Raw genomic sequence first — 16,563 nt, forward strand, 5'->3', positions numbered from 1 at the left:
GGTTCTGCAAACCATCATCAGCCTGTAGAATATAAAACACTATCCACAGTAAGAAAGAATAACAAAATAAATTTACAAAAGAGGTACAGGATAGTACCTAAAATGTTACTATACAAATATACACTGTCCTTTTTTTAAATGTTTCTTATTTTTAACAGCTATAATTAGTGCATCTCTTGATAACATCTGATATGACCAGAATGGAAGTTCTGTAGTATGAATTTTTAAGTCATACAAGTCAGTTATTTCCTAAAAATATCACATCCTAAATAAGGTACGCACTATTACAAACTGCATGCCATACTCAAGCAAATACAAAGTTCTGCTTTTTACCCCATGCACGTTATTCATGAATCTTTATGTTAATCTTTAGTGGAGTAAAATGCACAACTTTTCCTCATTTTACATTCATATTTGCACTAGGATGTGTGTCTGTCGAGAGATGTGTGGTATGCATCTACTGAAGAAAGCAATTACTTTTCAATCACACATTTCCCAGAAAGCTTATTAATATGCAATTATTGCAAAATATGTATCTATCATAGAAGAATTTTATCACACATTCCTAAAATATTTATCATCATTTTTCTGGTTTTCACAGTTTAAAAAATTGGGCAAATTGAGTAAATATGGTATTGAAATCTAATTTGTAACAATGCTCTTATTCTGCTAAGTATTGTTTCTGGTGAAACAATCTGTTCTGTGTTCAGAGAAGCTGTTGAGGATGTTAACCTAGGCATCTGTGGCAATGTCATTAATAACATCTGCTTTATTAATGATAGGGTTGTGTTAGCGAGTAGTCTTGCTGATCTTCAAATTGATGATGATGCTTGTTGTTTAAAGGGGACTAACATCTAGGTCATCAGCCCCTAATGGTACAAAATGAGATGAAATGTAATGACAATTTTAAAGTACAAAATCATCCAATGACCAGAATTCAAAACGTGATAACAAAGAAGGAATGGATGGATGGATATGAATTTAAAACAATCAGTGGATCCGACCCGCAATGCCCCACATTCCCAGAAACTAACGTTAAACAATAAGGGACTGCTTCTAAAGCACAATACTGAATCGTGACGATGATGATGTGTTTATTATTATTATTATTATTATTATTATTATTATTATTATTATTATTATTATTATTATTATTATTATTATTATTATTATTATTATTATTATTACATTCTAAGGATCAGTGCAGCATTTGGTCTGTTCATGAATACTGGTAAGACCAAGCCAACTGTATTTCTGAAAACACCAAAGCAGATCTCCCCGCAGATCAACAACACAATTTTTCAGCAAGTGTCATCATTGAAGTATCTTGGGACTATAGTGAATGAGCATTGCAATCCCAGAAATGAAATTTTATTCAGGATATGGCAAGCCAAAAATTTTTTCAACAGTATTAGGGCCCTATTTACCAGCACAGATTTTAACCTTTAGCTCCAAGTTCGGATTTGTGATGCTATGGTTCTCCGTCCTTCTGTACGTTTCGAAGGCTGGATGCTCAGCCCTTTGATAGGGAGATGGACTGAAGCTTTCGATATCTACTTATACAGACGAATGCTTTGAATGGATAGAAAGGAAAACCAACGAGGAAGTCCTCAAATTGTTAAATAAGAAAAAAGAGCTTCTAACACCCATCAAGGAGAAAAAGCTCAGGTACATTGGGAACATCATGAGGGGTCAACAATATTAACTTCTCCAACTCATCATTGAGGGGAAAATTGTGGGGAGTTGGAGAAATTCCTGGCTTAAAGACTTGCGCTGCTGGTATGGACAAACTTCTAGTGAAATCTTTTGAGCTGGCTGTTTCATGAGTAATCATCATCAATTAGATCACCGACCTTCATAGGCAGACTGTGTCCTAAGAAGAAACAATCCCCCTGCATGTGGATAATGACGAATGTTTTTTTGCTCAGTGATAATTGCCAAGGGAGATGACCATAATCAAACATAAGTTTTACAAATGAGGTATCATAATACAGGTCATCCAAACTCATTACGTGTATAGATATGTATCTTACGTTCCACATTATATGTTCAACTAAATAAAGAAACTTTTAAAATGATACTTATTCACTATGAATCTATGATTTAAGAGAAACAGGGAATTAACTACTTGAAAATATCACACATCAGCTGTTGAGTGTTTTCACTGTATAGTACAGTACTATAATTTCTTTTAACTATTAGCTGTCTGGGAATAACAGAAAACACTCCAATAACAAATTATCATGAGATTATACTGAGCTACCATGGTAAGTACTGGTTCAACCATCAATTTTATGAACTAGTGATCTCATTAAGGACCAAACTGAAGTTATCAGTTAGTCAAAGAACAGATGTTTAAAGGAATTTCAGTGGATATGTTGGCTTTATAAATTCCATGTTTAACAAATGGTATAATGAAGACACAACAGTACTGTGGAGAATACTGATAATTTTGGTTAATAATGTGAAGAACCATGAATGAGAGAGCTATTCATCATGGATTTACAGACACCAGAGCTGAATCTGTTTGGTTTATGATGAATTAAGTCCTTACCAGTATTTTCCAATTCAATCATTAACTTAGTTCTTTATGGCAAAGATGGTACAGCATAGTAAACAATTCTACAGAATCATTAACCCTGAGCAGTCTATCTATTTTATCTATTTTTGCAACATCAAGCATCAAATAGTTGATTCCAACAATAATCATTAATATTTTAAAACATATTTCTGAAACAACTGTCAAGAGAAATCAATCAATTATAAATTCCATTTACCTCAAGTTATCACATTCAAGATTCATACTTTAAAAACCATTATTTAATATTTTGTTACAAAAATCATACTGAATGATGTGTTTCCATTTCAAAGTACAATGCTAATATTATTAAGAAAGTTAATTAAAATAAACTGGAATAACTATTAATGTGCAACCTCTTAAAGATTGCCAGTAACACTGATCATGAATAAACAATTAATTTAATTCACAGTTGCAAAACAATGAGCATGTTTTTATACTGGAGCGTGTTGACTCAAGACACCACTGCGACACTTGAGCTATACACAATAAATTATGACCATAAGTAGGAACTCAGAATATTCAAGGTTGAACCAGAATAACAGAAATTAATAATAAGTTAGTTCAACTTAGGAGCTATTCTTGTGCTATTCCTTGTATGAATGTAAAAAATAAAAATTATATGAGAATAAACAAACTTTTGGGTTATAATTATACATCACTAAGAGTTTCTTAATGTTATATTTCTGTACAATTATTACTTTACACAACAATAAAACCAGAAATCACTTCAGCAGAGTGTGAAATATTCCAATCGCAATTGTATGATTAAACAGGTAATGCTATGAAACCAATAATTTTCATGATTTACTTCACCCATGAAAAAAATATGTACAATTTTGCAAATGTACCCAAGAAACTGACTCCTTTATGATAGAATTTCAACTGTTGTCACCTAAAAATCCACAAAATTTCTAAATTTCTGACTGTACAAGACACATCATTTTAAAATGTATGATAGGCCTATAGTTTCCTAGGTGAGGCAAGGAGCACACTGGCCAAAGATATAATCTTCCACAAATGATAAAGCTACCATCATGTAGAAAGTCTTGGAGTGAAGTTTAACGAAGTCAAATATTTTCAACACTATATACAAGGAAATATTTAAGTAATAATTTACTTTAAGGGGGAACTACACCTTTCAGGGTCAAACAAATGCCATTTTTCCATTTTAAAAATGTAGTTTGAAGCAACCTCTGCCAATAAGTCAAAAATGTTCTTTGATATCTAAAATACTCCTGGAGTTATGACCTAAAATGTGCAGGACTGTCACTGGACTGAGTCCTTCAAATTCCTTTCTGCCATGCCCATTCTCAAATATTCCATTTTCTAAATTGTTTCTATATAAATTGCATAATTTCTAAGATACTGAAGTCATATTGTGTATGTATGAGTATTTTATAGAGAAGAACTAAATGTTCTAGAATTATTCGTATACCTCTACTTGATTTACTTTAAAAAATTGTATGCATGAAAAAATGTCTTCTTGAAAATACCATGTCAAAAAATATTTATACTTTGTAGATTTCAATTATTCTACAAAAACTTCTAGCCATAGCACTAGTGAGTACACTGAAGAAAGCGTCATTAAAAAAATGTTAATATCTGAGTAAATTATTTGGGAAACTGCCAAACAATGCGAATTAAACAGAAGTCATTTTGAATAGATATTTTTTTTGTAACCATATCTAAACATATGGTCATATTAAGAAAACATTGAGTGTTAGCTACACAAGAGTTTATTTCAGCAAAGCATTCTTTAGCTGAGTAAAAAAAAAATTAAATTTTCCCTTTTATCCTTTTTACAATTTGCTTTATGTCGCACCAACACATTATGGCGATGATGGGACAGGAAAGGTCTAGGAGAGGGAAAGAATCTACCGTGGCCTTGGTTAAGATATAAAATGTACCCTGCTTTTCAGGAATTAAAGGTGTAGGTCCCCCTTTAAAAGAAATTGTTCTGCTGGTGAAGTCAAGTAAGAATCTATGATGGAGAATATTTTGTTCATACTGGTGCACAACTTCACAATCGACTCGGGAGGTCTGTTTTGAGAAAAGGGATACTTATGAAACATTTCCAATAGGTTTGTCCCCATAAAATGTGTTATAAGTCTATCTTCACTACACACTGAAGGGCCAGTAAGAAAACTAACAAAGAGTAAACAAATATGATGTTCTACAAGGCTGTAAGGATGACAAGGTGAGGTTGAAAATAACATATCTAAGTCTCCAGGTTTGTATGCGTGATCCTTTGTTGGTAGAAAAGCGAACACTAGAACACCAGGATTAAAAGGAAGAAAGGAAAGAAATGGGGAATTTAGTTTGTATTTGTTAACTTTCAGGAACAGTTTTTCCTTGTAGGTCACTGTCTTTCACCTAAGTACATCACCTGTAGATTAAATTACTGGTAATACATTAGGATCACAGTTTTATCTAGCTGAATAAATATGTGGCCTGATGAAGGGGTACTGATCCATGGAGAAAGACTGGGAACCACTGGTCTAGAATGTTGTGCTGACTGGAATGTTCTCCACCTTCTTAATGTAACTGAACCAATGCTATCGCATAAATGGATCCACTACACGCAGGAAGTTACTCTCAAATTCAGCCACAGAGAAACGATCCACTGAAGCTCTGAAAAATAAGAAAATTATCCACTTGTGTAAACATTCATTAATAGACATACATAAAAATTAAACAGAATATAAAAAAAGCTTGGAGTGCTCATTTATTCACTCACTCAAATCTTCTATGGGACACAAAGACACTACACTACCCATTTAATTACTTCTAGGTAGTTTTTACACAACTTGGTGATCTTACCCTTCCAAGTTCAGTAAGAGGTCTTGGCTTCAATGGGAATTCCTTGTGAACATGCAGGATCATCCTGCTACCCTTCTCTCTTACATGAAGTTTTTGGTATTTATAATACTGAGTACTGATGCTTGAGAGAGGAGAGTTTTTTAATTGATCCCTTTTTCCTATTTTGTGGCACTATGGACAGTCAGAGTACATGACTGAAGAATCAGAGTTCTGAACTTCAAACTGTGGGGTTACAGGTTCAATCCAACCGAGTTTTATAATTTTAAGCATGCACTGTACACTATGATCTCTATGTTGCATGACTTAGTGTAAACTTGCATTTAACACAAGAAGTTTCAATTCACAAAAATTCTATGGCTTGGTTCTAAAAGGGCCAATGCCATTTTTCAAAAATTGGAATGGAGACAGTAACAGACCAGACACACAAACAGTTTATCCTGGCCTAAAACATATTAATAAATATTAAATGAACAGTTACCGTTTAATTAAATAAGCCCTTGCCAACTGACGATGGGAGGATGAAAATCATTAGAAGGAGAAAAATGAACTGGATCGGGCACTGTTTGAGGAGGGACTGTTACTGAAAGAAGGAATGGTGAAAGGCAAACGAGGAAGAAAAAGGAAAAGATATCAAATATTGGACAAAATCAAAGGAAAGGAATATTTGGACATGAAAAATTTGGCACAGGACAGGCAAAAGTGGAAGAACTTTATCCTATGAGAAGACCTGCCATAAGGCAGAATACCTGGATGATGAGGTTCTTTGGAATAGAAATCCGAAAACTTTTATGAGAGATTTTATTCTACAACTTTCAGTGGCTAGTAAGTATGTAACTACCTTACATATTGACAAATTAAAAGTAAAAATCATTTAATACATATTTCTGTAATGACAGATCACAAAACATGTAGAAGATAAGTAAAAATAAAGAAGTTAATATATATATATATAAATATATAAAAACATTACAAATGAACTAGGATAAGAGGTAGGTAGGATTTGGCAAACGCCTTGGTCATCAATTTTGTGTGCCAGTGCGTGAAACCTGCCTAATAACCAACATTTTAATCATGTCATCAGTAATAGCAATTATTTAATCAAGGACTGAGATAAAATGTCCTGAAACTTGATATTAGCTACTGACTTCCATTTTTCTGAAAGACTGGGCCAAGTGCCCAGAAACATGAAATTACCTTCTGTTTTGCATATGCCTACAAGTGTGGTAAATTCATGCTAAAAGCCATAATAATGTCATAATTGCTATATTTTTGGTTGAACCACTAAGTTTTGACTCACTGTTTTTTTTTTAATACTGTACATCTTACTACCCAAAGCTACAAAAAAAGTTTAAAAAAATCATGAACAAGTGATATAAAAAAATACCTTGCAGCTTCCTGAATTTTTCTACGTGCTCCGGGTGACATGGTAAGAATAGCAGCTATTGCTTGTGCATACTCCGCCTCATCCGTTGCTAAGAAGCCTGTTCGACTAGCCTCTGCCTCTTCTACAATATCCATGCGAGGCCCTCCAGATCGATGTGCCACCATAATGAGTCCAGCAGCCATACACTCCACCACACCTTAAATCAGTCATTACTTGAAATATCAGATCAAAAATTGGATGTATGGCTTTTCAGGCGTTTGCTCTATTAACCAGCATTTCGTCTTAGGTCTGACACTAGACTCGTCAGAGTGGGATGTGTCAGACCCTACCCACTTATGCTGGGGTGTATGCAGGTGAACTTATCAGAAGCCTCTTATGTGGCACAGTCTGATAACTGCATACGGGTTAATAGAGCAAACGCCTGAAAAGCCATACATCCAATTTTTGATCTGATTTTTGATATGCTCTATTGGTGGAAAAATATCTAATTCCCTCCATGGGAATTTAGAATTACCATTACTTGAAATATGCTACATATTTTGAATTCAATATTAGTTATTTTTCACAACAATGTGATTCCCAAAACACAACTGTTTTTCTTTTTATTACACAGCAAAGATATAGATAGCATGAATAGTAAACCTATTTTTATCTGTTACTCATGCATTCAATAATATGAATGAGGCAGAAAAATTATGAGGAAAAGCAAGTCTCATTTGTTCTTTAATTCTCATCCTAAACCTATTAAGATGCAGAAATACTGCAGTCTATGTAATTCAAGCATACATTACAACCAGAGAACAAAACAGGTACATTTTAGAGAAGTCATACTTCAAAAATACAATAAGTACTCGAACAGTGAATTATCGTATTTACCCGAATAATCCCCGCCATCGAATAATGCCCGCACCCTCATTTTAGGAAGGCTCATTTTGAAAAAAAAATTAAATGAACTAAAATTCCTTCCATCGAAAGAGTAACGCAGGCATAAACAAACATTTCATATCACTCCGCGAGGTGCACGTGGTCTTTACGCAAATATGAACATGTAAATTTACAGATATAGCTGCTTTGCCTGAGATGATAAAAATACATTATCACTGCTATGAAATATATTTTCCATGAAAATGAGCAAGTAGGTCTACGTTTTTTCATCGAGTTATATCTTTAATTCCAAAGTGATGACCTATATTTTTTGTGGGCTTGAAAGTTTCCTGAAAGTCCAAATTAATTTTTAACATCAAACCCCGAGAAAGTGTTGAGGGAAATTTTCAAAAGAAGGTAAATGGAAGTTAAGAGAAATGAAAGGCGAAGCGCAGAGAGCATAACAGCCCGAAAGTGTAAATGTTTTTTCATCCAGTTATATCTTGAATTCCAAAGCGATGACCTATGTTTTCCGTGGGCTTAAATGTTTCCTAAAAGTCTAAATTAATTTTTAACACCAAACCTCGAGAAAGTGTTGAGGGAAATTTTCGAGATATTAGGGAAGGTATATGGACGGGCCAGTTCTGTTCGCAGGCCGATACTACACGGGAGTGCTATCTTCTTCTGAGGCGTGAAGGCCTTTGAACGCCTGCTGCTGCATGCTTACAAAATACACTCTAAATACCATTTCCCTCGCCTTTCGATACAATACTTGTCTTTTTGCTCTTCCTGGATTCATCGTACACACACAAATAATTCCCTAAATTCGTTGATATTTACAAATAAAACTCGAAACATTCACTCGTGACCCGCAGAAAACAGGCACTTCTTACTGAAATGATTCTACTGTCTCTGCGGAAAACACGTCATACTACAAAGCACGTGAATGTTACTGCGCACCCTCTTCACACCGCCTTCCTGGCTGCGTTCTACTCTAGAATCCTCTCCTAAATTACTTACAAGTTCGTCACACTCCATGTCTAAAACACTTCTCACACGAGGTCTCTGTTTACTGGACAGTAACACGACCAGTGGTGGATAATTCTTTTCGTGCAATGTAAATACTTATAGACACACTGGTGAAATCTGATGTTATTTTTGCAATACAGTAAAACCTTGTTAATTCGAAGTCTTTGTAATACAGAAATCGGACTTCCAATTACGTGATTTCGAATTAACAACCATCTTGTAATTCAGAAATGCCAACCCTCGCCAATTTTCCCGGATTCTGCTTTTCCGCGTACTGCCTGCTATGTGATATTGTAGCGTACCTTAAAACTCTGAATACAAAAGAATTACGATTTCACTCTATTTTCAAATATGAAACACACTATAGACACACAGAAATGAGTGAAAGTGCGGAAAGCTACCCCTACACGTTCTGGAAGACACGTTCTATCGTGACGCGGAGAAATTTTAAATTTAAATTACTCTGTAAAATACTGTACTATTTAAAAATATTAAGTTTAGAATTAAAAGTCTGAATTACTTTCTGTTTAAATATGACATATGGGGACAGTTATCTTCCATTTACTGTTGCACAAAGCATAACTGTACACTCGCCATCGAAAACTAGGTGAGCCAGGAGCGTGTTGGCAACCTTGACGCAAATAAAACCTGCACCCCAATTTCGTGCATCAAAATTTTTTTAAAAATATGCGGGGATTATTCGCGTAAATACGGTATCCATAAGGCATCCTAGCAGGGATACAAAGAGATTATTCTTTAACTCCTTTGCTTTCTGCCCAAGTAAGTACTCGAGCTCCCCATTACCACTGCACGGTGTCGGCTCAAATACATACTCGGACTTGTGTGCAGCTTTGTCTTGAGTGCTTTAATTGTAGCCAAAAATGAACATAAACTCTATCTATTGCACATCATTGGAATCAAGAAGATAGTACTGCTCTAAGTATGTATCCTCCTTGCACGGCCAAACGTGAGACAAAAGAACGACGCTAGCCACCTGCCGTTTGTTTACATTATGGCTTCCTCATCGCACAGTGTTTCATGTTGTGTTTTTTTTTTCTTTTTTTTTTTTTCTTTGCTAAATGATGATATTGAAATAGAACTGTATCATCATAATGATTTATTTTGTGAAAGTGAGAGTTCAAGTGAAGCTAGTGATGATGAAAATATCGATCGTGATGAACACGACAGTGATATTCTCGATATTGTTTTAACGGCAACAGGTGATGGTGACAGGACTTCGCACTACCATAAAGTGCTTCAGATTTGTAGATTCTCTTTGTATCCCTGATAACTACAATTTACTGGGCAAACAGGTTTGAAAATATATATTTCTGACTTCTGCATATTACTTGTTTTTCAAATGACTTTTATAATTTTTAAGAAAATAAATTTTCTATCTATGTCTGTATCTCTTTTTTATGTGCATGAGATTTTAGAACACTGTGGAGAAAGCAAGGCAGTCTAACTAAGACAGTGAAAGAGTTAAAGCATCTGTTTCATTCACCAAGACTACAATCAGTACATATATAAATACATAAAAATAGATGTGTGTTTGTGTGCAAGTTCCAACATAGCTCTAGAATGTATGGAGCAATGGATGGGGATGGAGAGGGGATGACATGTAAGAATAATCTAAACTATTAATATCAGTGTCGAACCCAGTTTTCGGGGACTTTGAGATGAACAGTGACACTCCGGATACTGTTTCAGTCCAAAAACACAGATTTTAAATTCATAAACAAGTCAGTATCTTTCAGGTTCCTGAATTTTTTACATGCTCCGAGTGACATGGTGACTCCTAGGACTAGGGGTGAAAAAAGAAAATGTTTAAAATGACCAAGATTATCGATGTATGTGTGAATGTTTCAGAATACAGTGGAACCTTGGATTGCGAGCATAATTCGTTCTGGCAACATGCTTGTAATCCAAAGCGCATGTATATCAGAGCAAGTTTTCCCATAAGAAACAATTGAAACGCAGATGATTCGTCCACAACACAAAAATATGTATTCGCATACCATTTCTAAAACAAAATATAACGTAAAACAAATTAAAGTGCAAGTTTTCCTTACAATAGAATCATTGTTGGTGTGAGGGAAATGAGAGATGACATGAGAAGAGTTACTGTGTAGCACGAATTTCACTAACGGAATCACTGCTATCTGTTGGCTCACTGGAATTGTTTTCTTTTCGTGCAACTTTAACGAGGAACTTGTCCAATGACTGTTGCTTTTACCTCTTTTTGAATATGTAAGTTCAGTCTTCAGCCCTAAGGCTGGTTGGATCCTCAACAGCTCTGCCATCAGCTGTCATAGATGGCCTAGGCATCACTGAAGAGGCGCACTAGGGAAATGAGGAGTGAGGTGGTTTCCCGTTGCTTTCCTCACCGGGCCAGAAGTTGCTATTACATATCAGTCTGCCAAGCCCACTGAAATGCATGCATCAACCGACCCTATGAGCAACGTTTTCACACCATTCATTGCAGGGACTGGCTGCACACGGAGTGGCATTACTAGCATCGCTCATACCTCAGTCACTTTCATATTGTCAAAGCCAAGGATAAGACAGAGACAGATCAATGAAAGTAACAAAATTGCTCTAGCCCACACCAGAAGACATAGTGCACTGTAAACACTAGGTCCTGCCAGCAAAGGCATTCTTTTTTAATATTTCACGAAAATGTGACATTGCAGCAAAGGCATTTTTTTTTTAATATTTCACGAAAATGTGACATTGCATGGTCATTGAACCGATTCATCGCTCATACTCCTACAGCCTTATTCGAGCTGCCTCTGTGGATCAGCGGTAGAGTGTCAGCCTCCGGATCCCTAGATAGCGGGTTCAAACCTGGCAGAGGTAGTCGGATTTTTGAAGGGCGAAAAAAAGTCCATTCAACACTCCATGTCGTACGATGTCGGCATGTAAAAGATCTCTGGTGACACATTTGGTGTTTACCTGACAAAATTCATTAAATCTCGGCCACAGACGTCCAAGAGAGTTTCGGTTTACTCGGTCTGCCATCTAGTGGGGGTCTAGAGTAAAACGGAACGTCGAAATTGACGAACAGACAGCCAGATGGCGTCAAATTGAAATGTCTGCACACGGTAGCTGAGGCCATATGATTATTATTATTATTATTATTATTATTATTATTATTATTATTATTATTAGCCTTATTCGGGTGGTGTTTTTCTACAAAATTTTGCACCGTTTCCCAAATTTTGCATTTCTCCCGAATCTCAGTTGAAGTGAGAGATTCCACTGACTTTTCCTCCTCCTTTCCCCAATCGAGATCTCCTCCATAACCTCCTCCTGTTGTTTGCGATGCAGGTCCATCAGTTCGTTGGTGGTAAATTCCTGGCTATGTTCTTCCACCAGCTCTTGAATGACCTCGTCATTCACCTCCAGCCCCATAGCCTTCCCTAAGGACACAATTTCACCCACAATCGGTGACTCATTGTCACCAACAATCCTCTCAAGGTCACGTCCAAGAACACAGTCAGGCCACAGCTTTCCCCAGGAGGAAGTAAGAGTTCTCTTGGTGACTCCATCCCAGGCTTTATCGATGATCTTCAGGCAGTTCACGATGGGGAAATTATTTCTCCAAAACTCTCGGAAGGTAAGGTTTGTTCCTTCGGTTACTTTGACGCATCACTCAAATAGTGCTTTGGTGTATAGCTTCCTGAAGTTCGAAATGACTTGCTGACCCATAAGCTGGAGAAGTGGAGTAGTGTTGGGAGGAAGGAACTTGACCTTAACGAACTTGAATTCCTCCAGTAAGCCGTCCTGAAGGCCTGAAGGCCTGGAGGATGAGCAGGAGCATTTTCCATAACCAGCAAGACTTTGAGCGGCAGATTATTTTCTGAAAGGTATTTCTTCACTACAGGACCAATGACCTCGTTCATCCATTCAACACACGAACAGGGTGAGGAGAAATCGTAGGCACACGTGACGCTCATATAGCGGAACCTCACTCGCTTATCAAGTTACAATTTATTTATAATGTTTGCTCGTCTTGCAAAACACTCATAGACCAAGTTACTCACATTCCGAGGTTTTACTGTATCTTTCAAGCAACTTGGCACACAAATCACTTACTATCTGTAAAAAAAAAAAAAAAAAAGTAAGACACCTCAAGCAATCCTAGGGGCAGGGGTGGGAAGGTGCGACATGCAAAAATAATTTAAAACAGCCAATATTACTGTCGAATCCATTATTTTCAGGAGTGCTGAGATGAATAGTGAAATTCCATATGCTGTTTAAGTCCAAGTTCAGCCCCACTGGCATGGGGGTTGAGAAGGGGTGAAAAGGAAAATGTCCAAAATTACCAAGCTTATGAGTGTATGTTTCAGCACAGCTCCCAACCAAACTTGGTGTGACTTACACTCTGGACAAAATACTGTTGGGGTAAGACACCTCAGGAACCCCTAGGGGTAGGGGTGGGTGACATGTAAAAATAATAAAAAATGGCTGATATTAGTGTCAAATCCCCAGTTTTTGGGGTTGCTCAGATGGATTGGGACACTCTGGATGCCATTTAAGTACAAGTTCAGCCCTCAGAGTATGGAGGGTGAGATGGGGTAAAAAAAGACAATATCCAAAATGACCGAGATTATGTACCTGTGTGTGTTCCAGCATAGCTTTCAACCAAACTTGGTACACATATGACTCACAATCTGGAAAATAATACTGTGGGGCAAGACACCCCTAGAACCCTTAGGGGTGGGTGACATGTAAAAAATAATTGGAAATGACAGATTTTAATGTTGAATCTGCAGTTTTTTGGATCACTGGGATAAATTGTGATACACTGGATGCTGTTATGTCCATTTTCAGCCCCCATCGGCATAGGTGCGGGGTGAGAAGGGTTGAAAAAGAAAATATACAAACTTACCAAGATTATGAACATATGTACGTTCCAGCATAACTCTCAACCAAACTTGGCATACAAATAACTTACTATCATAAAAAAAAAAGAAGAAGACTGTACGCGTAAGACACCCCTAGGAGTGGGTATGGGGAGGGGGTGACGTAAAATTAATTGAAAATCACCAGTATTAGTACTGAATGTATAGTTTTCAGGGTCGCTGATATGAACTGTGACACACTGCCCCCATCGGCATGGGGTATGAGAAGAGGTGAAAAAGAAAATGTTCAAAATGACCAAGATTAATATTGAATCCACAGTTTTCAGAGTCACTAGGCTGACTGGTGACAGTCCGAATGACAGTTGGAATTATGTACATCATATAGTGCAAAGCATAAATACATAAAGTTATCATACTTTTATTATTTATATGAAAGGATCTACTACTTCCCACACAATCTGGCTGCCAGAAGGACAAAGTTTAGCATGAATCAAAATAGTTCAAAACTAAAACTTAAACTGATAACAATAACTCTGAAACTACAAAATAGTTTGTAAAATATCAATCAACATCACAATAAAGAAATCAACAAAAATTCATTTCACACATATTTAACAGGTATAGTGGAACCTCGATTAGCCGTTCCCGGGAACTACGTTTTCCTGGATTAATCGTTCAAATGACGTGGTCCCGCGAGCATCCTAATTAAACTATGCTGTAAAAATTCTGCATTATCCGTTCCTCGAAGGTACAATTTCCTGGACCGACAGTGCAGAAATTTCAGTCCCATCAATGTTAAATCTCCGATCAAACTTTTTTTTTTTCAAGAAATCTATATCTCACGAAAGGACGGCTACGGCATACCTATGGATCTTGGCGTTAATGTCCCGTCATTGCGACAATTAGAGCAAGTACTGTACTGGAAATCAGCGGTGAAGTTGCGCAAGGGACCACCTTAGCATTGCATTTGGGTGGTATTGTTTAGAGAATCCTCAGAAATCATAAAGCAGAGAGTGGCCACAACAATTGGAAGGAGACAGCTCTACCTGAATTACATAAAATCAACTTTATGATCCATATCGCACTGTAACAGATTCACAACTAAGTATTTTTTATTTCCCACCTTGTCGATACATTCATTGCTTATGGCAACTTATTGGTTAAAAGTTAATATAATGTCTAATGTCATAAGATGACAACATTTAATCTTCTTATGCTATTTTCTCTCAAAGCATGAATTTTTCATCTAAACAGTGTTATGTGGCTGAAGGTGTTAATAATATACAAAACATGAACCACTTTTAACCAATAAGTTGCTATAAGCAACAAATGTATCGACAAGGTGGTAAATAAAAAGTACTTAGTTGTGAAGCTCTACCTGAAGACGGAATGAGTTTCGTCAAATGTTCGTACTTGTATAACGTCTACATTATGTCCAGAGTTAATGTTTATTTATTTATTTATTTACTTTTTTCGACTGTATCGTCAAACAGGTTTTCGGCCCTTCCCTCAGGGCACTGTATAATCACTGGGCGTTCAGGCAGGAATCGAAACTGCTCATTCTTAACACAAATCTTTTAATATTTTCGTATACGATTATGTTATCAAAATCAGAACAGATGCTGCACCTTACATACATAAAGGCATGGGAGGCCTTAGGATTGCCTATTACTGTTTTGGTCCTAATATAAGACCGTGATTTTTACGTTTTTGTGTTACGATGTCATAAAAACTGCAGTTGTTTTATTTGCGCAACGTTACATTTAAAAAATCTGTATCATTTTTTACTCATATTGACTTGTGCAGTAGGCATGCTTTCCAGCTGAGCTCAAGGTCACGAATAACCGTAATTTCTGAAGTTTTGATGATATGTTTTCTCTTTCCAATTTGATTGAGATTAGTGACGGGCGTAATTGAATATAATGCATTCCAGTACTTTTGAGAATTGATACATTCGAAACCACATTCTTGAGTAATATTCAACATAACCTTTAAAAGTCGATATAGGCCTAATTTACATGGTACAAGATTTCCAGAAACTGACTACAAACAGTATGCCGGTGACAAAATTACAACGGAAGATTAAAAACAAGAAGGGATTTTGCCAACTTAGTGGGCACTTTTGTATCTAATGTGCGTTATTTTATTAGATTAGAGAATTAAAAACTACTTGGGTTGATTGTTGTTTGGCTTGGCATTATTAGATTTTTCGAAGAGTTTGGCTGATCAAAGTTGCTGAACTGAAAGAAGTTTTCATGGGAAAGCGACAACGTTTTCCGGTAAAACTGAATGCAAAGTATCAAGATTTTTAACTCGTGTACTGGTAATTAATGTTTGAAGTCAGACCTGCGGTCTAACTTGCCTGCCTCTCACCCAGAGAGCCCGTGTTCGATTCCTGGCCAGGTTAGGTATTTTTACCTGCATATGTGGGCTGGTTCCAGGACCACTGAGCCTACATGATTACCTTTAATTCAGGAGCTATTTAATGGTGAGATGGCGACCCCGGTCTAGAGAGCCAGGAATAACGGCTGAGAGTATTCGTCACACTGACCATGCATCACCTCGTAATCTGCAAGCCTTCGAGCTGAGCAGCAGTTGCTTGGTAGGTGAAGGCCCATTGGGGCTGTGGTTTTGTTTTGTTTAGGAGTGTTTGTAAGATGTATGAAGACAGAAGGAGATGGCGAGTGCTTGTACACCACACCCGGGAAACTGGAGTTGGGAAATGATGATGATGATGATGTAAGATTATAATTACACATATTTCATTTTTGTGATGTTTAGCCAAGTTGTTGATGGTTTCCATTTGTTTCCAGATGTTCCGTTTTCCTGTGTTGTACGTTTTCTTCGTGGTCCCTCCGAAAATGGAGAATCGAGGTTACACTATAATGCAAATCCTAAAAGTAAACTATTAAAAAAAAGTACTCAAGGTACTACAACTAGCTGTATTATAAAATATATATATACAGTGAAATATCCATAGCAATTACTGATACAATTATAATCCTCTCTGTAATGAT

At 36.6% G+C, this 16,563-nt stretch overlaps 1 protein-coding gene across 1 annotated transcript in view; it reads right to left on the reverse strand.

Moving 5' to 3' along the window:
• Positions 1-4,600: 4,600 nt before the first annotated feature.
• The window catches only part of Alg11 (ALG11 alpha-1,2-mannosyltransferase), a 61,431-nt gene continuing 49,468 nt past the window's right edge, over positions 4,601-16,563 (reverse strand). The window contains exons 9-10 of the mRNA XM_067134926.2: positions 6,786-6,981; positions 4,601-5,212 (exon numbers count right to left, since the gene is read on the reverse strand). Of these exons, the coding sequence (XP_066991027.1) occupies positions 5,137-5,212; positions 6,786-6,981 (272 nt within the window). The 3' untranslated portion in view covers positions 4,601-5,136. The remainder of the gene's footprint in view (positions 5,213-6,785; positions 6,982-16,563) is intronic.

Source organism: Anabrus simplex, chromosome 1 (assembly GCF_040414725.1).
Source record: "Anabrus simplex isolate iqAnaSimp1 chromosome 1, ASM4041472v1, whole genome shotgun sequence".
NCBI classification, from domain to species: domain Eukaryota; kingdom Metazoa; phylum Arthropoda; class Insecta; order Orthoptera; family Tettigoniidae; genus Anabrus; species Anabrus simplex.